General features: G+C 49.3%; 1 protein-coding gene across 1 annotated transcript; it reads right to left on the bottom strand.

Moving 5' to 3' along the window:
* Positions 1–21,312: 21,312 nt before the first annotated feature.
* Positions 21,313–22,299, bottom strand: LOC131815215 (uncharacterized). Its single transcript, XM_059146906.1, has 2 exons — positions 21,908–22,299; positions 21,313–21,700 (listed from the first exon to the last, which is right to left on the bottom strand). The coding sequence occupies exons 1-2, from the start codon at positions 22,297–22,299 to the stop codon at positions 21,403–21,405; spliced, it is 690 nt and encodes a 229-aa protein (XP_059002889.1). The 3' UTR covers positions 21,313–21,402.
* Positions 22,300–23,980: the final 1,681 nt, after the last annotated feature.

Genomic DNA, 23,980 nt, shown 5'->3' with positions numbered 1-23,980 from the left:
AGTGGTTGATGTGTAGACCCTGAAGCTAGATTAGCTGGACTCAAAGTCTTGCTCTACTGCTAATCTGTGTGAGAACTTCGATCAAATTACTAAGGGTTCTGGGGCCTCAGTGTCCCTACCTATAAAATGGAAGTAATGATAATTATTTCAGAGGGTTTTATAAAAATTAAGTAGGTCCAGGGGGCACCTGGGTGGTTCTGTTGGTTATGTGTCTGGCTCTTGGTTCCGGCTCAGGTCATGATCTCAGGGGTCATGGGATCGAGCCTCTGCGCTTGGTGCAGAGTCTGTTTGTTCCTTTCCCTTTGCTCCTCCCCCTGCCCTATCCCCCCAAAATAAACGAATAAATAAAATCTTTTTAAAAAATTAAATAGCTCAATAAAAAGGCTCAACCATTGTTTTAGGAACTTACACATGCTTACACACAGTAAGCACTCATAACTTCAGCTATTACTGTTAAATAGTGCTTTCATAAGTATGGTTTCATTTAATCCTTGTATTAGCTCCGTAAAATTAGTATCATCTTCCCCATTCATGAGTGATTGACCTCAAGACTGAGGGAGAACAGCTGACCTTCCCCAAGTCGCCACCGAATGAAGGATCCAGGACGTGAATCCAGGGGAGCCCAGCGTTCATTCAACGATATTCCAAGACACGGTACCACAGGGTGAACAGAACTAAAGAGCGGTGTTACAAATCTCAGACTGATCTAAAAATCTCAAAACTGAAGACAATTTTTAAAGGCTGATAATTAAATAATCAATAATGATGAGCGTTGCTAATATAATTCCCTAATTTAATCTTATTCCACAAATAACCTTTTAACATGATTTGACTGTGATAATGAATTAGATGGACCCAGTATTTTCCTCTTTGATTTTATGAAGCATCTGTGGAGACACAGCTTTATTGAAAAATGAGCTTCTAATGTCCTATGGCAGAGACCAGTTTGTTAACATTAATACGTGAACTGACAGAGTTTTAGATGTCAAGTCACAGTCAAGAATCTGAAGACTCTGCATGAATGTTAACAAAGGATAAATATACACAGACACACACGAGGTCAGTTAGGAGGTTGCAAGGATCACATCATAAGGGTTGGCTGCTTCCCACCCACCAAGCTGATGTGCAGCAAAGTCTAGGCCAGGCTGACTTTCCCTCGGGCTCTCCATAGCGCTTTCACGTTCCTCCCTTAAGATCCTCTTTAATCTGGCCAACCTCTAAGGACTAAGCTTGGATCAAGCTTTTGCTTAAGCCAGGTCAGGTAAGATGTTTGCCTGGAGTGTCCCTCAAATAATCCGCGTAATCCACATAAAGAACATCGCATGATCCAAAGGGAGAATATCAACCCTAGCCAAAACTGAAAGCCAGAGGTCAGTACAAAACCAGTTGTACCAACTACCAAGACCGAGAAACTACAAATAGAAGAAAATGGCGGATAAATCTGAAATCGGAAAGATTCAGAATGGTTCAGGAGAGAGAGTGCTGGGGGTGTGAAGGAGAAACCATTCCTTCCACACGGGAGAATTCAGACCCATACTTCCTCGATGCCTTGCTGGATCCGGACAAGAAGGTGGCTGTTTCTACGTCTGTGCTCTCTACACCGAACCGGAAAGCTCTAGAGAGCACGATGTGTACCTCATCATTTTTCTCCCTCACAGAGGCTGTCATGGCAGGCCCCTTAGCAGGTATTCGTTGAGTGAACAAAGGAATCACAAGTGGTTGAGAAGGCCACTATCAGGACAACTACTAGCTCAACCACTGATAACACCTATCGCTTTTGGACATTTACCGTGTGCCCGGAACTGCACTAAGCACTTGGCACGTATGTAAGGGAGATGGTCTTCTTAGCCCAGTTTATAAAAGAAGAAATTAAAGTTAAGAGAAGTTACCTTTTACAAAATTGCATACCTAACAGGTGGCAGAAACAACACACTTACCCAGTCTGTCTGACCCTTTGGTCCAAGAACTTGATAGCTCAGTTATACTGTTTTGGAAGCTCAGCCTTGTTTGAGCCTGACTTGGATTCTGAAAGTTGTACAGAATTTCCTATCCTTCCCTTCCACCACCCCCCAAACCCGCACTGAGTTCAGTGTCCCTCCTCCGCGCTTCGTGGGCGTGTACACGCAATACACCATCAAATAAGCATGTCTGGATGGGCATCTGGGCCACAGGGACTCTTGCTCCTTATGTTCCCCGATCGTAAATAGCATAATGCCTGGAAGAGAGTAAATGTTAAATACATGTTGGTGGGCTTGATTAATTGCTGACTTCTGAATAATGATGGTCATTTAGAAGACTCTGTGTACTGGAGACCATTCTGATTTTGATCCATGGATTCCCTCATGTCGGGACTGAAAGGTCTGACAGATAAGATAAATAAGGCTGTCTCAGCACCTCTCAGTTACCTTTGGGGCTGGATTTATTGCCTTCTGGGGTGAAATACTGGCCCTCCCCCTTGCTGAGCCATCAAGAGCAGGGACTTCAGATGTGGGGCTATTGATCGCCTCACAAGCTTACCTTTTTAATGCGAAAGTGCCACCTGGCACGAGAATGAGAGTTCTGTTGTGAGGTGTTAATAGGACCTTTGGACCTCCAAGGAGGTGATGCAGAGGAGACCAGGAGAAGCAAGGAACACCCTGTTCCCAACTTTAAAATTAAAAAAAAAAGGAAGGAATTTTCAACCAAAAAAAAAAAAAAATCTTTTAGTAAGAAAGAAAAAAAGTAGCAATAATCAAAAGAGGATTCTAGAACAGTGGTTAACAGCAAAGTCTTTGCAGTTAAATAGATTTGTTTCAGAGTCTGATTCCTCTCTTCTTACCTGGGTAATGCAGGGCAAGTTACCAGTTCTAAACCTCAGTTTTCTTGTCTGTGAAATGGCACTGATAATGTCTACCTTATAAGGTAAGCATTAGCTAATGCACGTGAAATATTTCCAACATCACCTACTGTAGAGCAGAGGCTCAATAAAAGACAGCTGTTGGTAAACAATTAAGGTTTCTTCATTTATTTAACAAATTTTTACTCAACACCTACTGCCTGTCAGGCACTATCAACAAATAATGAGCAAATGCAGATGGGGCTGTGATCTCATAGAGCCTCAGGGTGAATTGTGAAAAGGAGCCACAGTCTCTTCCCCTCCCTGTATCTACACCCCCAGCCATGCCCTTTGAGTGCCTTCCTGCTTTGAACTTGGTCATGGGACTTGCTTCAACCAATGGGATGTTAACCAACATTCTCCCACCAGAGGCTTCAAAAATATTTGTTCCTTGTCCCGCCTGACTGCTCTTAGAACTCCTGCCACTGCCACCTTGTGACAAAGCCTCAGGAAGCCTGCTGCATGACAAGGGACACAAAGGCCCAATCGCTGCTGTGTCCTGGGCCAACAGCTGCCAATGTCTAAAGTACAGGTAAAGCATTGCTAGGATCACTGTCTCCTGTTGACCCACCAGCTGACCATAGGCACAGTAGGGAGCCCAGCTGAAGTCAACTGATCCGGCCCTAGACTGGAAACCTACCTAGCCAGCTAATAGATTTGTGGCTAAATAAATGGTGTTTGTTTTGAACAAGATTGGGGATGTTTCTTATGCAGCCAAAGCTAGCTGATACAAACTTAGAGCCCAACACAGGGGTCAATAAACGTTTTCTGCAAAGGGTCAAGTGGCAGATATTTTGGCTCTATATGCCATGAGGTCTTCACTGAAACCAGTAGCCAAAGGGAGCCATAGATGATATGGAAATGAAGAGTCATTCTGGTTTGACCTGAGGGCTGTTGCTTGCTGACTCCCTGCTCTGGCACAGAAAATACACACTATTCAAATAATCACAAAAAGAAATATGTACACAGAAACTCCAAGAGCCGCTGTACAGCCAAGGTGCATCACGCTGTTAGAAAGAAAAATTGAAGAATCTGGCCCAGGCTTGTAATGCAGATATTGTGTCTTGGCTAGATTCCTCCAGAAACAAACCCAGAGGTGAGGATTCGAGTGTAAGTGGTGTGTTTGGGAGGTGACCTCAAGAAGTGTGAGAGGGGAGTAGTCACCAAGAAAGAGGCCCATACAGATCAAGTTTGTGAGTAGGTTACCCCATTGGCCAGTAAGTCTGAGTCTGCTGGGGTCTCTCGGAGATGCTCCAGGTCCCTGGGTGGTGAGGAAACTGGGTTGAAGACCCTCCAGCTCCCATCTGCCATCACTGGCAGGTGGCTCCTGGAGGTGTTCCTTCTCTGGTGTTCTGGCCTGCCCTCATCCTCCTGCAGCCCGCAGAAGTGCTCAGGCAGAGAGTAGCAGCTCCCAGTAAGAAGCTGAACTGGTAGTGAGGAGAGCCAGGGATGTGGGCGGGCACTGACAGGCAGCTCCTGCCGAAGCTGCCCCGTGGGAGTCAGGTCTGAATCGAGCGCTGAGATGGGGGTTCACAGGCAGAGAAGCCATGGCTGACGTGGGGATGTGGAGGAGGTCACTTAGGGGGGAGGATATGTAGAGAAATGAAGAGAAGTCTAGAACTAAGTGTTTAGGAAAACTGACATCTAACGTAGGATGAACCTAAAAAGAGACTGTATTTGTCTCTAGGGCTGTCATAACCAAGTACCCCAAAGCTGATGGTTTAAAACAACAGAAATTTGTTACCTCACGGTTCTGGAGACCAGAGTCCAAAGTCAAGGTGTCAGAGGGTCAGGCTTTCTCTGAACGCTCTTGGGGAGCATCCTTCCTTGCTTCTTCCTGGTCCTGGTGACTTGTAGCAACCCATGGCCCCCCTTATTTTGTGGATGAGCCATGCCCTTCTCTTCCTCTCTCGTTACATGGCCACCTTGCCTCTGTGCCTGTGTCCAAATTTCCACGAGGCTTTGGATTACAGCCCACCCCTAATGACCCTGTGTTAACTTGATTCCATGGGCAAAGACCCTATTTCCAATTAGAGTCCCATTCCTAGGTACTGGGAGTCATGACTTAAGCATCTTTTGGTGGTTGGGGGTTGGGTAGGGGAAATGATTCAAACCACACCAGAGGCTGAGCAGGAGCCGCCACAGGCAGGAGGAAAGCCCGCAGAGCATCATACCGTGAACACTCCCACAGGAAAGCAGCACCTCACAGAGGAGGGAGGGGTCATCACAAATACGATGAAGCCTGGAGTTCACTGGATTTAAAAACATGGAGCCTGGGGTTCTTGGCAGAGCTCATTCTGTGGAGAAATGGAAGAAGAGCAGCGGTGAGTAAGAGATGAGGAATGAAGATGCTGGGCGGTGAAAGGGAAGAAAGAGAGCCAGGGGTCACCAGGGGTTGTCAGGTGGAGGGAGGCTATTTTCAAGATGGCAAACACTGAGGAGCTCAGTGGGAGGGGCCCAGTTTTGAGGGAGATGTAGCACAGGGTCCTGAGGAAACCAAGGAGGATGGGCTCCTTGTGTTGTGAAGCAGGGAAGGAGGAGAGGAGACCCCAGGATTATCTCCCCCATGCTTTATGTCCTTGTTCTTCCCACCAAGGGGTCTCATTTGCCAGTCTTAGAACAATCCATCTGGTAACAACCACCAACCGCTCTGCCCCCAGGGAGAGCTGTAGCTCCACATTTTTCTACTCTTTCCCTTTCATTGCTGACCCTTTACCATTGTTTATTGATAAATGTCTTTTGTATCTACCAAGGTCCTGTCTAAAAGAGGCTGTGCTGGGAGAAGGGAGCATAGGGTATCAGGCTCGTGTAGATGTATGGATTAGTCTATTGACCTCGAAAACAGTCCCCACAGGAAGGAGGGACAAGATGACTACCTTGACTTTACCCAAGAAGAAACTGAGACTCCAAGAAGTCAAAGGTTTTGGACCAGATCATGTGGATTTAAACCCATATCTTTGGATATCTTATTGAGGCTTTTTCTATAGCAAAGAACTTGCTCCTTCAGTACGATACTAAGGGTGACTTAGAATTTACCTCAGCATAGATATGTTACCATTTCCGGAGGAAACGGGACACATTTTTTTCAACATTTGTAAAAATATTTGGCCTTCTTTTTCTAGGAATAAGAAGGGGACCAGTGTCTTGTGAACTAAATTTGCCTTCCTTACAAGGCTCTACCACTGAATGACCCAGAAGAAATTATACAAGCACTGTTTTCTCATCATTTTAAAGTATCATCCATGCAGCAAACATTTGCAGAGATCCCACGGTGTGCCGGAACCATTCTCAAGGACTTTGTAATGTGGGGATAGGCAGAGACTTGTGTGGGCAGGCTCCCCTGACCACGTGGACCAACTAGGAAGTGTTTGGGAAATGATGATACTTCAGAGAAATTCATGGGACACAGAGTCTGCAGGAAGAGAGGGGAAGGACAAGAGGAAACCCCAAGAGGGGAGGAAGAGAGATCAGGCCAGGGAGGCATGCTAATTGCAATAATAAAATATATTTGAGAAGTATTTACAATTTCTCAAACCCTTTCATATTTTTTTTTCATTTAACCTTCACAGAAGTCCTTTGAAAAGTAAACCATAAAGCACTTTCTCCCCATACAGGTAGCTCTGGGAAATGAGATTTCCCGAAGCAGCAATGTATTCAAGATGAATAAAGTAAGAAATCCACCCATATTATACTACATATTCATTAGACTTGTGAATTGTGTCTGACAGCTCCTGCCTCGTTTGGGGGGGTGGGATGGGGGGGTGCTTTGCCATGTTTAGTCCAAGCTGCAGTGCTCACCATCCTGTCTTAAAGATGCCTAATTCTGCCAACAACAAAACCCTGGAAGTTGGCTGAAGCGAGGCTCTGACTTTCCCACGTTCTGCTTCCTCCGCTGAATGAGGGCTGCTGGCCATGACCCCTTCCTGTTCTTCCCGATCGCCGGTGTGGGCACTGAGAAGCCGTGATTGCCCAAGACAGACTCGTTCAGGTGGAGTTCTAAGCAAGTCTCTTAACACCCTTCCCAAAAAAGTGGTTCGTGCACAGTCCATCCACCGATCCGTTCATCTGGTCCATACATCGCCCACTTTTTACAGGACGCACGGGTCCAGGCTTTAAAATAGCAAGATGCACGCAACGTGTGTGGGGTCCGCTGGGAAGGAGAAGGTGAGCATGCAGATAAGTAACACACAGGTCAGAAAGCTGAGTGAGAAAGAAAGCATTTTCTTTCCTTAGCAATCGTTTAGGAAGTGCCAATTATGGGAAAGGAACTCTCCAGATACTGCCCCATATATCACCTGATTGAATCCGCCAGCAAAGAAGTAGATGATCTTAACCCCATTTTACAGATGATGATACTGAGGCTCTACTTCCCTCCCTCCGTTCCGAAGGGCTTCTTGGAAGAAGTTTTTTGTTCCTTTGGGGACTTCTTTGTTTTGGCTGCTTTATAGTCGGCTGCTGCCCAGGTCGGATGATTGCACGGGATTTTAACGTATGAGTCGAGGAGGATTTATGAAGCTTAACCTTCGAGCTTCCATGTCTAGGAGGAGCTGAGAAATGTGTTCACCTTTCCATGTGTTTTTGTAGAATTTGCCAAAAGAATGGATGTGAGCCTTCTTTTTGTTAACGAAGCTGTCCCGTGTTGTGCGTGCTTTGGGTCCCGTGAGATCCGGATAACTGTCTGCACCGAGAGGTAGAAAGCAGGACACAGGGAAAACAGATGCGGTGACGTGGAGAAAAGCCAGGCACGCAGGAAAACGAGAATAGGCGGCCTTTTTTGTACAAGACCACTTGGAGGCAAGGCTAGAAGGGATGAGACGAGTTCTCCAACTCCTGGCCCCAAACCCCAGGCTAATCTGCCCCTGTCCCCTCCTGTCCTCCTCTTGGCAGCGGTGATAGTAGGACCCCTCCCCCCAGACTCTGATCCCCTTCCCAGCCCCACCTTCCCTGCGGATCATTCTTTGTCCCTTCTGGGTCCTTCCCTGAGGCTGCTCCATTGGCCTCTTTCCCATGTGACATGGTCAGGGTCCCCTCTTGGGGGGGGCGGGTGGCTGGGAGGGAAGGGTGGCTGGGAAGAAAGAAAACCTCTTTTGAAGATTTTTCCTCTCCAGACCCAGTCCTTTCTTTTTCTTGGCCGAAGTTCCTGACAGAAGTGGTCCTGCACTTCCTGTCTGAGAACCACCACTGCAGTCCGGCTTCTCCCTACCAGCGCCAACCCCGTGGAAAGCCCCCTTGCCAAAGTGGCAGTCGCTCTTCCCTCCTCCCATGCCTTGGCATCCTGGCTTTGAGGACTTCCCCAGCTTTGCCTCTAGCCGGGCCTCCTCCCTCTGTCTCCCTGCAGACCCCCTTCCTACGGCCGTCCTTAAACACTGGTGTTCCAGAGGTCCTGGCATGGGCCCTCTGCCTTCTCTCCATCATGGTATGTGTGTGTCATATGCACAGATGTCATTGTGTCCAAAGCGGAGCCCATTGTCGGACAACCCCACCCCACCCACCCAGTCCCAACCCTGGCTTGTCCTCCGCCCAGGAAATGGACCATCGTCTACACAGCTGGCCAAGCCAGAAACCTGTGATACCTCAGATTAATTGCCCAGACCTCCTCACTCAATATCTCTAGTCTCTCTCGAATCTGCATGTTATTCTGTGAGGGGAGTGAGACCACGACCCCCCACTTGATTCTGGAAAGTTCACTCTGGGGTACATGGTTGGTGGCGCTCATGACGGACAAGTCTGAGCAGGAAACCCAGTTAGCGGGCTCTTGCAAAGGTCTGAGCTGGAGACAACCAAGCCTGGCACCGGGCAGAGGAAGCAGGATGCTTCCTGTCCTCCAAAGGTCCAAGATCTGAGACTCTCTGTCCTCCAGGGGTCCAGGATCTGAGACTTGGCGCTTCTGCCACAAACCCTTGTCCAGCATGGCAGGGCTGTGGAGAGCAGATTCTTGAATGGCGTTGGGCTATAACTGGTATCACTGTGGCTATTCAGCCAATCAGAACCTGAAGGTTGAAATCCACTGTGGTTTGCAGGGGATGTCTTCTCAGAGAGACAGCCTAACTCACACCCCTCTAGAACTACACTAATATCTGCTGCAGAGGATTGTGGGTTTGGCTTTTTATTTTGTTTTTCAATCTTTAAATGCTTTCTCATGCCGCCTCGGTGCAACTGTCTCCCAGCTCATTGTTCCTGGACCGTGGCTGCGGCCACTAGAGCACGGGCCACCAAAGCCACTGGCTGAGGGGCGGCCACCATGCCTGCCAGCGATGGGACTGGTGGGGAGGTCTGCAGGCTCTCAACTGGGTGCAGCTGGCCAGGAGCTCACACCGTCTCCCCCATCACCCTCCAAATACAACCTTTAGGGCACAAGGTTTATTTCAACACAATTTTTCATGACCTGGCCCAGGCTGGCCAGGGACCCCATGTTCAGCAGTTTCCCTAAGGCTGCTCTCTCTGAAGCACGTCTCCCTGTTGGACAAGCTGTTACTGATCTGGAAGGGTAAAGACAGGAAAGCTTTCACTGAGTTCAATTGCACCATGTTGCACTCATAAGGTAATAGGACTGAACACAGATCTGAGATGATTGCTGTTCCCATTGTGGACCTGGAGGTCAGAGCACCTGGAAACAGAGCCCAGCTTGGCCACTAACCAGCATCATGAGCCGGGGCAGGACACTGAACCTCTCTACACCTCAGCTTTCCCATACCTGAAATGGGTATGACAAAGGCCATGTTGCCCAGGATTTTGATGAGTGTTGGATGAACCTGCAGACACCTTTGGCAAAGGAAATAATTCTAACAGCCATCTGATTCCTGTTTCAAGTCTTCTGGGTTCCCCATCTCCATGGGCCTCTTCTTAGTATTCTTTTATCATTTTTTGAAGAAATTGTATTCCTTCTTGAAAAGTTTCCAGAGCATAACTGAATCTGGAAATGGTCAGCAGCAGCTTTTCCTTTCCTTGCTTTTTTTTTTTTTAATCTTTAAAATTGTGATAAAATGCAAATATAAAAGCTACCATCAGGGACCATTAATACATTCACGGCGTCGTACAAACTCCACCTCTGTCTTGTTCTAGAATGTGTCATCACGCAGAAGGAAAGCCTGTCCCCAACCACCCCGGACCTTGACAACCACTTGTCTGCTTCCATCTCTGTGGATTTGCCTATTCTGGACATTTCTCATGAAGCGGGTTGCTCGTTTTCTTCTGAAGACAAAGCTTCTTCTCCACTTGGAAAGCTCCGTCTGGCCTCCCCAGGCCTGAGCCTGGCTCTGGGGCTCTTGACTGTTTGACTCTGCTGGTTATTTCACATTTCTCCAGCTCGGGTTCCTCCTCTAGACAACCAGGACTCCTCGCCCAGGGTTAATAAATGAGATGACACAGGTCTGATGCTCAGTGAGCTCTGGTCATTAATGTGGTTTTCAATGACACAAGTGATGCGGGCTTGTTGAAGAAGAGTCAGAAAACAGAAATGTGTACATCAGAAGTGAAAACAGCTCCTGTCCTCCAAATACAGTGCCGGTCAAAGGTCAGAGACCCTGTCTCACCCCAGCACCAGCAGCAGCCCTGTAGCAGGTGTGAGGGACCAGAGGAGCTGGGCCTGCCTTTGCACTTCACTCCACGGGTGACCTTGGACCAGTCCCTCACCTTCTGCTAATGCTGTTTCCTCATCCGTCACGATGGGAAAACATCTATTGCACGAGGCTGATTTGAAAATCTAAGGTCAAGGGTGTGACTAGAATGGGGTCTCAGCCATGCAGGCAGGAGTGGGGCTGGCAGAGGCAACACGTGAGCACGGACACAGGACAGACCCAGCATAGGCACACCATGGTCATGCAGAGCCAGGGAGAAGGCAGGGCCTGAAGGGTGGTGGGAAGTTCCAGAGTCAGAGAGCGGGAAGGACTCTGCAGGCAGAGAGAAGGTGGCCAGCATGGCCGGGCTGTGGGCTGATGTATGTCCTTCACTAACCTTCACGCGCCAGGGCTTCCCTCCCAGGATCCTGTCTGCCGGTGTCCGGGGCCCTGCCGATGGGTGGTGCATGTGGGGAACCTGAGCGAGCACTTCCAGAGCATTCGGCCCCGCTAACAGCCCAAGGGCTAAAGGGAAGGCAGCTGTTCTCCACAGGCCTCCGCTCCCCCAGCCTTACCTGCTTGCAGTCTGAGATGTGAGCCCTGGCTGAGAAAGGAAGAGCCAAGAGGAAGGCAAACGCACAGACCTTTATGTTCCGTTCAGAAAGACTCTAGAAAGTACTAGGGCAGTCTCCCTCAGGTATTGGAACCCACTATGTGAAACTCAAACTCTTGGGCCAAGGCTGCATTCTTTCTTCAGAAAGCCAGAGCAAGGCCACCTCAGCTCAGACTACATCGAATTTCAATTAAATGAAAACTGATCCCTTAATGCACAGCAGGGGGGCTGAACAGGGTGAGGCTGCTCATCAGGTTTTGCCCACATGGCACCAGGAATGTTTGGCTCCTGGCAAAGGGTACATGGAGTTGGCTGTGGGCCACAGGACCTGTGGGCACAGCCACCTCCCTCACTGTGCTGAGGAGTGCTGGGAAAACTGAGTTTCATCTCCCCACCACAAACTTGCTGTGTGGCCTTAGGCCAGTCACTTAACCTCTCTGGTCTCAATTCCCATGATTGATAATGAGAGATTTGGCTCAGAGAATCTAGATTCCCTTCTGGCCCAAACTTCTTTTTTGGGGCTTTCTCAAATCAACTTTTGGGATCACCAAAGCTGCAGTGGCTGCGTACTATTCTAGATACAGCAACAGAAACCTCTACCAGCAAAGCCTCGTGCTGCCTGTTGGAAGTGTTCCTGAAATTGTGGAGGAAAGTCAGGTGAGTGAAAACTCTATTGAAAGGGTTCTAGAGTCACTCAGAATTTAAAGGATTACAAGAACTGAATTCTTTTGCAAAAGGAAGACTACTTCTCTAATGTGCCAAATTCCCTTTCATCTGTTTCTTTTTCTTTAATTTAAGTTTGGACAAGCAGGTTTAATAGTTGGGGTCAGCAGAACTGGGTTGGAAAGCCTGGTTCCTGGAGAAGTTACTCTCAGCACTTCCTTTTCCTCCTCTGTTAAATGGGTGTTTATACCTTCCTCGAAACATTGTCGAGAAATTAGCAGGAATTTATACATCAAGTGTCCCAGAGTGTGTTCGACATGAGATGCCAGGTGCACATCAGTGCTCTAAGGATAGTCTTAAAGCAAGACACATGGACATGTGTACTTGCCTCCTTCTCTCTAGACTCTCTGAGGTCCTGCAGGACAGAGACAGTTTCTTATTCTTCCTGGTAAGCCCCACAGGCCCTTGAACGATGCTAATGGAATAAATGAATGCATCAGTTCATGGAATGACTGTTCTTCCTGAAGTTTCTGCCTTCCCAAAGTTCACACCATCTTCCCCGTCCTCATGACAGCATGTCTGAGATGGTGGGTCGAATCAGTGTCTCAGAACCTCTGCTGCAAGTCTTTGAGAACATCCCTTAATGGAGAAGGCTCCCGACTTGTGCAAATCAGGATGCATTTACTTGCACACACGTGCCCTGAGCACCATGAGGCTCCTGGAAGCCTGAAGGGGAAAGCAGAGGCCTCCCCACTGCCCAAAAGAGCAAGCCAAACCCCCAGTGGGGCAGAGTATGGTAGATCCTCTCCACTTTGTGCAAGGCCAGTACCAGAAAACCACACAGGTTTTTGCACTCTTGCTCCTGAAAGATGGCTCTAAGTAAAAACAGGCTGGCCCTTCCCTCTTGGCTAACCAGATGAAGAGCCAGGAGTGGGAATGGGAGGGACATGGCAGGAGAGGGGTTGGCGACAATGTGGCCGATGAGATTGGAAATGTGCCTGAGATGTGGGATGGGGTGATGGGTTTTCTAAGGTGACACCTTCCACCTCCTGGGGCATCTAACTCAAGCTTCTCCTCACTTTACCTGCAGAGGCTGCCTACCAGGAGAACCCAGAAGCAGAGAGAATGTCGTGGCCCAACGCAATCCGCAAACTGCGGGAGGTGGAAGGAGTTCCGCGGTGCTTCGTGTCTGCGCCAGGCCCGCCCACCCTGCATGTGTGTTGAGTGAGGGGTTCTGCAAACGCAGGAAGAAGTGAGTGAGCAAATGAACGGCAGCAGGAACTGAATGAAACAAGAGCTTCACGGGCCTGAGACGCCCATTTCACAGCCTGTCTGCGTTTGTAGTGTGTGCTGCTTTGGAGGAGAGAACATTTGTCAAAGGGCCGGCACAGGGGAGAGGGGAATTTGTGGGCAGGTCCCGGGAGAGAAGGGCTGCAGGTGAGGGGCCAGCTGGCCAGGAAGCAGATGGGAGCGAGGTAGGAGGTGGGGGGCAGCTGAACCCAGGGATGGGAGAGGTGGGGGAAGCCCCTGCAGGAAAGGGGGCTGGTCAAGCCAGGGAAGGAGGGGGAACTAGGGTGTTTAGGGTGCACACGTGGGGCTGGGCTCCAGGCCAGGCACCCTTTGCAAGCTGTCTTTTCATTCTTCCTAGAGCATTAGGAAGTCAGTATTGTATCTTCATTTTCTTGAGGAGGAAACAGAGGCCCAGAGAAAATGAGAAACAGTCAAGGTCGAGAAGCTGGGAAGTGAAAGCACGGGGATTTGAACCCAGGGTTAGCCCATCCCAAGCCAGCATTCTGTCCTTCCAGGCTGTCTCCTGGGGGGAAAATTAATATGCAGGATACACATTACCATAACGATACACATTCCCCATGATGATCCCTCTGCCTGAGTCCTGCCACCTGTCACCCAACCACGCCCAAGTCCTGCTCACCTGCTTCCCTATGCAGATCCACAATCCACTTCTTCCCATCCATGGCTCAACGGCCTCCTTGGGGCATCCCCTGCCCCTCCCTCCTGAGCCACGGCAGTGGCCCCCTGACAGACCACAGCCCTGCTTCCCAAAAATGACCACTAGAATGTGATCTGAGACATCACTGGACAGTTCTAGGCTGAGGCCCCGATTCCCTAGGATCTGGCCTTCCTGCTCAGTCTGGAGCATCTGTGATTATAGGACACTCTCTGTCCTATACTGCATGGGGACCCCCCAAGAGGTGTGTCTAGTTCCTTCTACCCAGACCTTGGGAATGTGGCCTTACTTGGAGAAAGGGTCTTTGCAGGTGGCACTCAGTTAAGGATCCTGAGATGAGCTGATCATCCTGCATGACCCAGGAGAGGTGAGGACAGGAACCCGCAGGAGAAGGCCACATGGAGATAGAGGCAGGGACAGGAGGGTGCAGCCACTGAGGGGCCTGGAGCTACCAGAGCCTGGGACATACACAAGAGGCTGGGAAAGTTTCTCCCCTAGGGTGGCACTGCTCACATCCCGATTTCGGACTTCCAGCCTCCAGAACTGTAAGAGAGAGGACATTTCTGTTGTTTTGAGACACTGAATGTATGGTAATCTGTCATGGCGGCCCCAGAAAATGAATACACCTTCCCCCAACAGTGCGCCAGTCATCTGGACGGGTGGAGGGAGGAACTACCAGGCCTGTCAAAGACGCTTGGTTCTCCTTGGGGCCTTTGCACATGCTGATCCTCTGCCCCGAGCACTCTCCACACTCTTACTGTGTGACCAACTCATACCCCTTGTCACTTCTGCTAGAAAGTCTTCCCTGGATCCCCCTTGGCTGTGGGTTTGAACTCACTATATACTCTTGTCATAACACTTACGATGCTTTGCTAAAATTTTCTGTTTGTTTCAGAAAGAAACAAACTTCAGAAAGTTCAGAAAGAACTTAACTTGTAGGTTCTATGAAGGCTGGGCCTTGCTGTACCCCTAGGGCCGAGTGTGCAGTGTAAATATTCATTTGCCCTCTGCCATTCCATTTTTTGCCCCTACCATCCCACACCCAAATCAAATTTGTCTTCCCCAGGCAGGAACCCATGAACAGAAAACTTTCCCTGCCCTTGGCTCCCTGGTGAAATCTTCCACTCCGGGTTCAGGGCCCTGCAAACTTCCTATAGCCCCACTTGCTCCTCTGGGTGGCTGGACTCAAGGCTTCTACTCACAGTGGCTGTAAGGAAGCTATTCCGTGGCCTGGGGACAAGCACACCATGCAGGTCAGTCAGAAATCTTCCCTTGGGGTTTTAAAGGCGGGTGTTCAGAGAAGCCACCCTCTTCCCTCTGGGGTCACTTCCTGTGACAGGGCCAGCTGGCACCATCTTTGCCCAGGCCCCGTTCCCCCATCATGGGAGGAAAGCCCGTCTTGGGCTGTAAAGACAGAAGTGAACCCAAGATAGGGGATGGGCAGGGAAGGACAGAATGACAGAATCTAACGCCATTAGCTGAATCCTGGTGCCCAGTCACCGCTGAGGCCGTGGCCACCCCCAGACTCTCCGACACATGACTTAATCATTTTTTTTGTATTTTCCAGCTAGTCTGAGTCCATTTGCCATCATCTGTGACTGCAAGTGTCCTGGCAGGCCATCTGGCCAGTCTGGTTCTCAAGGCCCTTCTGAGGGGAGGTTGTGGAATCTCTGCTATAGAGGAAAAATGTTGACCCAAGGCTCAACCTGTGGGCTGCCTGCCTTCGAAGCAGAGACTCTCCTGTCCTGGCTTCCTCGGCTGCCTCTCTCAAGGCACCCAGGACGGGGGGAAGGTCAACAAAGCCTGGAGAGGAGGCATCATCCGTTGTCAGCCTCCCAAGTTCCCCAAGTGCAGAGCACAATAATTTGGGGGGCCTGAAGCAATGGTGAAATCCACGATACCTAGAATACTTGTATTTGTTTTCTAGACAGTTGGAGACACTGAATCCAGGAGCTTCATGCTTTTTCACCTTGGCCTTGAAGAGCTAACTAACCAGGAGCTTCCTTCAAACTGAGTATTTTGCGTCTCTAGCAATGGGACAGTAAGCAGCTAGGGAGTGATGAGCCATACGTCCAAATGGACTGAGTGCATCCCTTCCCTCAGCCCATGGCATGGGTGCCTGTCTCTCTTTCCACCAGGCAGGCCCATTTCCCAGCTGGGCGCCTGGAGGCACCTGGGAGGGTTAGTACCACCTTGCTGGTAGCTACGTCCTCAGTTGGAGGCCGTCACTCGCATTAACCGCCACTGGCCTTCCCGGTCCCTCCCTGTTCTAGACTCACAGACTCCTCTGTCCCCAGACAGAGAACACACGCGTCTTGCCTGCTGGGACTGCCTCGCTCTTACTGCACACGGTGTCCTTCCTACATCCTAAACCAGGAGAACACAAGTGTCTTCTCCATTCTCTGTGCTTCGTGGTCTGATCACCGTCAGATAGTTGGAAGAGAAGGCCGGCCGTTGAATTCTGCGAGCTCTCCGGAATGAGCCAGGTAAGGGTTCCACAAGACAGTACATGAATGTGCTCTGAGATTATAAAGCGGTAGGGAATTTGGGGGAGATCAGATGCACTAAGTTAAATGAAAGGCTGGAAACTAGTTAAAACTAGTTAACTAGTTAAAACTAGTGGAAAACTAGTTAATTATTTATACTTCAGAAAACCTACGTTATTCCACTTAACTAGTTGGCCACGGATTAGAGATTCATAACTGCTGTTGGACCACGAAGGACAATATATTATTCTTGCTTCCAGATAAACGCTATTTTTTTCATAGTTTCCTTTGTTTTTGGTAGAGAAACGCATTGGGGCCCTACTGTTCCATCTGCACAGCACCTGCCTCATCCCCACCACCTGGGGACCACGCCCCTGCCCCTCTCCCATGCGCTAAGGGTGGGGTCCCACCGCAGGGACCATGGGCCTTGCCCTTGGCACAGCCTATTGGTTGAGAGGTGGGTGCCCGGTCCAAGCAGGCCAACCAGAATCCTCCCCCGGGATTCGGGGACTGTAACTGACAAAGGGAGTCTGAAGATGAAGACGTGGAAATGCAGAAGCAGTTGGCAGCCCGTCCCACCATGTGGACTGAGGAATGGGAAATGCCAATCAGCAGAACGGGAATGGGAGGCAGGGAGAGGCGAGCAGACCCTGACAGCCTCTACATGCGGAGCTCTAGCCGCTCCCAAGGCCTCCCGGATCGCTCTTTCGGATTCCATTGAATCCAAGGAGCCTTATAATAAAATTCTTTTTTGGCTTAACTAGCTTAAGATGGATTTCTATTCCTTGCAACCAAAAGAATTTTAACTAATATAAGAATGTCGTCCTATTTCAGTCTTACATGCTAATCTTTAATTCAGCAACCATTTTACTTTGCGATTTCAGGATGAAAAAAAAAATAAAAGGGAAAATATTTGAGCGAGACTCTTGTACAAATTAGTCCGCGGTCGTTCTCTGGGATGGTTTTTTTCTCACACAACGCTCTGGGAGGGTTCTCCCCCATTCTGGGATGGATTAGAGACGCGCTAGAAATACAGGGAATGACTAGGTCCGTGGTCAGGCTGTGAATGGTGGAATAGGGGATTTTTTATGACAGTCTCTAAGAATTTGGTTTTCCGTCATTTCGGAGTCTGTCTGTGAGTGTGGTGTGTTCTCTCAATGATCGATGTAACTCAAATGATCTTTGATCCGTAGACCTGTCACCAGTCCCCCCAGGACACTCTGAATTCCATGAACCACATCGACGGTAATGGGCTCTGCTGTTTCCCTTCCTATGGAAGCGACCAGAATTAGCCTTTTCATATGAGAGGCCCGTCCTGTGCTGGGAAGCGGCAGGGAGCTGTCCAGCCAAGGCTCTGTGAGGAGCTAAACCAGCAGAAAACCGCTTTGCAGTCCTAACAGGGATGACTCGTTGGCCAGGTGTGCTCTGCACACGTTCATGTCCGCTGCTATTTAAGGTAATGAAAGCCCCTCGCTTTCCCCGAAGCAGGGCACAGTGTAAACATGGTCCTAGCGCAGACCTAGATGGGCTCTTGCCTCACATCTGTTCAGCACCTCTCAGCTGCCTCCTGTCAGAAAACAGCCAAGGACCCAGACCTGCTGGGCTGGAAAGGGGACATGGAAGGTCGTCCACGTGTCAATACAGTTAGATATTAAAAATCCAAAGGCCGGCAGAAATGCTCACTTGCCCTGACCGTGGCCCTCCCCCGCCCGAGCAAGCCTGTCCTTCGTGGCAACGAGCTGTAGAAGCCGAAGTGGTGAGTGAATCACCATTTCTGCTCTAATTGGAAAATATTTTCTTGTTAATCAGCCCAAGTTCCATCAGCATTATAAACAGGTACAAAAACAAAAAACAAACAAACAAACAAAACCCTCAGCGTCTCATGACCCAAGAAGTTTGTTTAAAAGATGAAGGGGGTGGGGGAAACCGGGAGAGAATGAGGTCACTCGTTCCAGAGCGCCCAGAGCCAGGTAGCGGCGGAAGGAAGACAGTGGGAGAGTCGCGGGCATGACCTCCTCTCCTAGCTCTGGGCTCTCAGAACCAGGGGGAGGGGCTGCGCAGGACGCTCCCTGGGTCCCCGCGCGTGGGGAGGCTGCAGATGTCCAGGAAATCAAGGACACCGGCTCTTCTAAATTCTCCAGGGAGAAAGTTCCAAGGCGCTGGGGGGCCGCCGTGGCAGGATTTTCAAAGGCCTGCAGCAGGAGCCCTGCTCGCAGGGACACGGTCCAGATGTCCTCATGTCCCCTCTGCAGACACAGGGCTCACACTGCTGCAGTCCACCCCACACAGCCGCGGAGCTGCTTCCGGCTCCCGGGTCCTCGGGCACGCATGCAAAAACACACCTAGGGTCGCCTCCCATCTGCCCGCCTTGGGGACAAGGCTGCCTCGTGCTCGCCGCAGACGCCCCGGGGCTCTGCCTTCTCCTCTCCAGGCTGTCCTCCTTCCCCGGTCGGTCGCGGGCTGTGGCCTAGCACGAGGAACCGGGGGAACGACAGGGCAAACAGAAGTCAAACTGAAGAATACCCACCCTCGCAAGACAGGGCCCAATTGCTAAGCAGCTTGAGTGGGATTGTGAGAAAACCATGGGGTTTTCACAGAGCAGGTGGAGCTCGGTGCAAATCCAGAGCGGCTTGCTAATCTTCAGAGATGGCCCCTTTGTTCGGTTTCGAGAAGCACAGTTTCAGGGGGCATTTTTTTTTTCTCTCCCTTGGAAAAGAGACTGTAAAAACAATATAAATTTGTTGAAGCTCAAGATGTGAAGCAAACTGGTCTCGTGCCTTCTCAGCTTCCCGAGGGAGGGACAACGGGGTCCCTTGAAGCAAAGCCTGAACAGAGTCATGGATGGTCAGTGACCACCCCCCTCCCGGCACCCCTCCGGGGCTGTGTCGGATTCTCCTGGACCCACCCACACCTAGAGAGAGTCCTCTTTCTTCTGGAAGGGTAGACACTCGAACAATAGACGCTTGAACCCCCCACTCCGCCGTGGCCAGGCCGGTGGATTTCGAGGCTGCCATCATCCAGGAGAAGGTGGCAGAACCCTCTGGGCGGAGGGCTTCTCATCCCGGCTCTCTCCCTCCCGGTGTCGCCTGTATGTGTCAGCGGCTACCTGAACAGGGGTGACGGCTCCGTAGAAGCTGGCTTGCGGGAGAGAACGCTTCTCACTCGGGTTCTATAAATTACTCATATTCTCACTTTGGTATCGAGTACGGTATGTATTAGAGTGCATGGTTTTGGCTAGAACCAATTTGGAAGGCTGTCAAATAAAAAAACAAAATAGGAAAATAAATCCGAAGTAAAATTTATGACAGGATTTCACTCCCATTACATTCCACTTAACAAATGCATATGTTTTACAATATCTTTAATAATAATTATTAAACATAGTAAAATACTTCCAAACTTGGCTCATTGCATAATTGTACTTCGAGTGAAAAAAAAAAATTATCTGAAGCCTTGTCAATATGCCACTTCCTCCTCCCCCAGCTTTTAACAGAAGCAGCCTCCAGTGGAATAATCCAAGCTGTGTTCAAGAAGTTGGCAAGTAGGTCCAATTAAATGTGGTTTTACTGTATTTTGGCGTTTGCATATCTAGTTTGCCAAGAAGTAATCTTTCACAAAAAAAAAAAAAAAAAAAAAAAAAAAAAAATCTGTACTGGCCCAGACACAGCCTGGATAGAGCAATGCCTCACATAACTTTACCCCATGACTAAGATAATCTTTTTTTTTTTTTTCTTAAATAGCTGTGGAAAACGTATCATACATCCATCACATTCCTATACGAATCACAAAACACCAGCCCTTATGGAGCCTTTTACATTTATACATGACAAACTGAAATTCATCTTAATAGCGCTGTTTATTTTAATGATTAAACTGAAAGGGGCTCACTCCTGGCCACCTGAGCTCCATGTTTTTATGCAGGTGTGCTCCGGTCGGATTATCTGAATGGGGCTATAAAGGATCCTTTTGCCTATTAAATGTCAACGTGTCCAAGCTGCAGTCAGACACATTCACAGACCTGGGTCCCTGAAACTTGGGGAGCGAGAGGCTTCTCTGAGCTTTGCAGAGGAAATCCTGGGGCCGTTCTTTGCGGATGCTTTACATGCTCCTGGTCCCTTATGGAGGAGCTGACTCCCCTCGCCCCTTCCAGCTAACCAGCGCTCTACGTGAACGATCAGCCGTATCCAAAGTCCAGATGGAAAGCTGTCAACAAAGAGACTCCTTCCGCTCTGCCTACTGCATGATTCATCCCTGGCACGAAGACAGGCCCGGAGATGGCCCCACCACCTTGACTCCCATAGGTGAGCCCGGAGAGGAGCACAGGTGCCCATTCCTCGGGTCAGCAGGGAGGGAGCAGGGCCGAAAACACCACAAAAACGCACAACCTGGCCTTTGTTATAAGCCCTCATGAGCTCATTAAAAACACATGCAGAAATGGTTAAACAAAATCCTCTAAACCTTTTACAAAATTGCCAGTCTATTAGAAGGACTGAGCTCCCAGCAAACTCTCCTTTCCAATGTGTGCAATGGAGCAGCTAATGTCCTTTGGACTCTTGTCTATGGCACCGAGCGGCGGGGGGGCGGTCGGGGGGGACTTGTTTGTTTTTGGTTCTGGTTGTTTTTCAACTTTTTTTCTCAACCAAACTCCTAAATATATCAAACCCAAAGGACTATTTCACCAAACATGTCCCGTTAAAGTCATTGCCTTTTTAAAATATCTATGAAAATTATAAAAAAAGAAGGAAGCTTTGTGTCATTACATGGAGGGGAGAGAGGAAGAGGGAGAGAGATGAGTGAGGCACGAATCCTTTGTGAAGGGGCCTTGCATCAAAGCGCAGAGTGGACACTCTGGAAGGGCTTTCTGACGCCTGTTTACGCGGAGGGGATGGAACGCGTGTTCCTGGCAACAGAAATTCAGGGTTTCCTTATAAGGAACAGAGCAGCTCTGCGTTCCACCGAGTTGTGGGCTTTGAACAGGTGCACCTTCCTCAAAAGGGATCCAGTCGCTATGATCCAGTATGCGCAGAGCGTCATGGTGCCACAACGTGCCTCCGACAACGTAACAGAGCACGCTGGCGACGTGAGGCCGGAGACAGACGCTGGGAGCTGTGATCTGGCCGGTGCCACCTTCTCTTGGTGTAACTCATGGAGGTCTCTGGGCAAATCACTTTCATCTGGGCGCCTCCCCGGGGAGTTGGGGCTGTTCGTTACCTCGATCTATATTCCTGACGCTGTGGTTCGTATTATGTCACCAGCGTAAATGTGACCCGAAGCTTCGGTCCGGGTCTCTTCGACCCAAAGGGGGAAAAAAAAAATATCTGTATGCGACTTCGGTATTTGGATGAGAAAATCGGAGGGTTGGAAAGGCGCTGGGGGGGGGGGGTCTGGAAACGGCCCCCACAGCGGGGGCGTGAGTTACAGGATACGGGTGTGCGCAAACGCGTGTCCACCTGCGAACCCACCTGGGAACGCGCCATTGTCTTCCTTGCCGTGGTGCTCGAGCTTTCTCGGGCTTCAGGTGGCGTTGGCTTTCCTCGGGGCCTGCGGAAAACCGAAATAGAGTGGAGACCGTAAGCGCTCGTGCATTAAAATCATAAAAAGCCACATTGGGAAAAAAAAAAATTCCACGTGGGTTAGAAGGCTTTCTATAAAGGTGAAGCTTCCTCTTGCCCCAACAAATAATAATGATTATAGTAGTGAGGTTCCCTCGGGTGTCCGGGGCACCCTGTTTCTGCACGTGATGCACACCTGCTTTCGCCCTGTTCGAAGGGGGAAGGTGAGGCAGGTGTTACGAATGTGGTCTTGCACAGACGGAGAAACGAAGGGGTCGGGCCCGGTTCCCCCGTGTCATTGGTAGGACGTTCCCCAACTTCCTCCTCAGGCTTCTTTTCAGCAGCTGATGCTGAGAGAAGGAGGTGAGAAACATTCCAAGAACCGAGGCCAATTTTCAGATTAAGTGGAAAACTATTCAGTTCTCCCACTTGGGCAGCAAATGAGTTCTGAGGGTCCTGTCTTGGCTGCCGCCGGGTCATGCCATCATGTTTCTTCTCTCCCTCTTGCGCGGCCAGCAGCAGCTCTGTCAGCCCCGCAGTCAGTAGCCTACAAGGAGCAGTGCCTCGTTGTGGTTGAACAAATAACATGTTTTGGAAACCCAAGCAACCCTTTTTGTGGCTGGGAGCAGAGAAGGAGAGCGTGTCAGTCAGTAGAATCCTGCCAGGGCTTCGGCTCTAGGGGAGCCTGAAGCAGAGGGCCTGAAACACGTCCCCCTCTGACACCAGGAGAGAGCGTTCTGCTGTAATATTTTAAAAAAATAGTCGAAAGGATCCAAGTCAGGAAAGGAAATAGTAGAATTCCAATCTGGGGTTTGGTGTGTAAAATACACAGAGCGGACAATGGTAGGCACAACGGTGGTAAATATGAAATTACAGAATGCAGATTGGATCCCCTGGGCATGACCCAAGAAGGTCGACTTCGGATTCAGACTCAATCAGAGATGCGCCCAGAGCTGGGGAGTCAACCTTCAGGGGCTCCTAGAGAGAGGAAAACCCCGTGTCTGACATGATAGATAGCCAGTGGTCTGGGGAACGTAGGAGACGTTTGCAAAGTCCTCGGAGCCCCTTCCTGTCCTGGCCCTGCGGAGTCCACTTCCAGGATAAATAAACTGGAAATCACTTTTGTGCCTTCCAGCTCTAAGTTTTTCTGTGTGCGTTGAGACTGGTCTGGGTGGGAGCACGTGACGCTGCAGTCTGTAAGGGGAGAGGAACCGGTACACAATATGGGTCTTCAGATAGTGGAGAATAATTGGACCATGGGATTATTTTCCAATTCTGGCCGTTAGATTTTTTGCAGTTGGAATAGCAAAATTAATTCGTGATTTTAAGAGCAGCCGGTCCAGGATGCAAATTTTAAAATTCAGATACAGATGTAAGCTTGGGATTGTTTTGGTTTATAATGCCTAAAAGTTCTGTTATTTTTGGAGAGAGAAAAAAATTGTATATGTATTATTAAATAAGAATAACAATATGAGGATTGATTGCCTTCGAGGGCGTTACTTGACTGACTTTTTAAACAGAAACACTTCAATCATTAAAATCCCTCCATGCTGGTCAAGCCTACAGACCGCCTGTATTTTGACTGAAGTATTATTTTTACTGCAAGATAAGCACCTTTACAAAGCAAGTTGAACACACGATGACAAACCCTCCCTCCCTCCCCCTTTTGCACATAAGTGATTCTAGTACCGCTTTGAGACATCCCTCAAGTAAAATAACATATAAATAGAATGTGAGAAATCACCACATTTTCTAGACTCCACACTTAGTATGAAAAACAAAACTTCCCTGTGCCCCAGCATACCCTCTAATTTTGTTTCCTCTTAACCTAAGGATTTCATCCTGTTCCATGTCATTTGTTGTAATAAGCCCCTGGACATATGAAGCGGGGGGCTCCTTCGTCCGCATGCTAGGACCCCTACACCCCTCCCCGGAGAGGAAGAGTTTGCTGGTGCAGACTGGAAAGGAGGGCCAACCTCAAATTGTTTCAAACAATTTCAAAATTGTTCCCATTATTTCAAAGTGGTAGAAATTCAGACACAAAAACCATTTGGTTGGAAAGTTCATTGGTGCAATGGGGTTAAAGTGACCCCTCGCATCAAGGGTACCCTCCAATGGTTGATAAAAGGACGGGAGGGAAACAGAGCGGGCTGTGCGAAGTATGAATTTGAGTTTGAGTCTCAACAGAGATAAGAAAGAACCTAAAGGGATGGTCCACCTGCCAACTTCACCCCCCAACCCTTCAGTTTCTTTAGATCTATTCAGTTGC

This window comes from Mustela lutreola, chromosome 14, assembly GCF_030435805.1.
Source record: "Mustela lutreola isolate mMusLut2 chromosome 14, mMusLut2.pri, whole genome shotgun sequence".
In the NCBI taxonomy this organism is placed as follows: domain Eukaryota; kingdom Metazoa; phylum Chordata; class Mammalia; order Carnivora; family Mustelidae; genus Mustela; species Mustela lutreola.
The sequence above is the reverse complement of the archived record's forward strand: the minus strand, read 5'-3'. Positions and strand labels throughout refer to the sequence as shown.

Excerpts from the sequence above, each read along its gene's own strand:
- LOC131815215 (XM_059146906.1), bottom strand. The coding sequence starts at position 22,299 with ATGTTATTTGTTCAACCACAACGAGGCACTGCTCCTTGTAGGCTACTG. Across the intron at positions 21,701-21,907 it reads TTCGAACAGGGCGAAAGCAG|GCCCCGAGGAAAGCCAACGC; the intron begins GTGTGCATCACG and ends GGTTTTCCGCAG.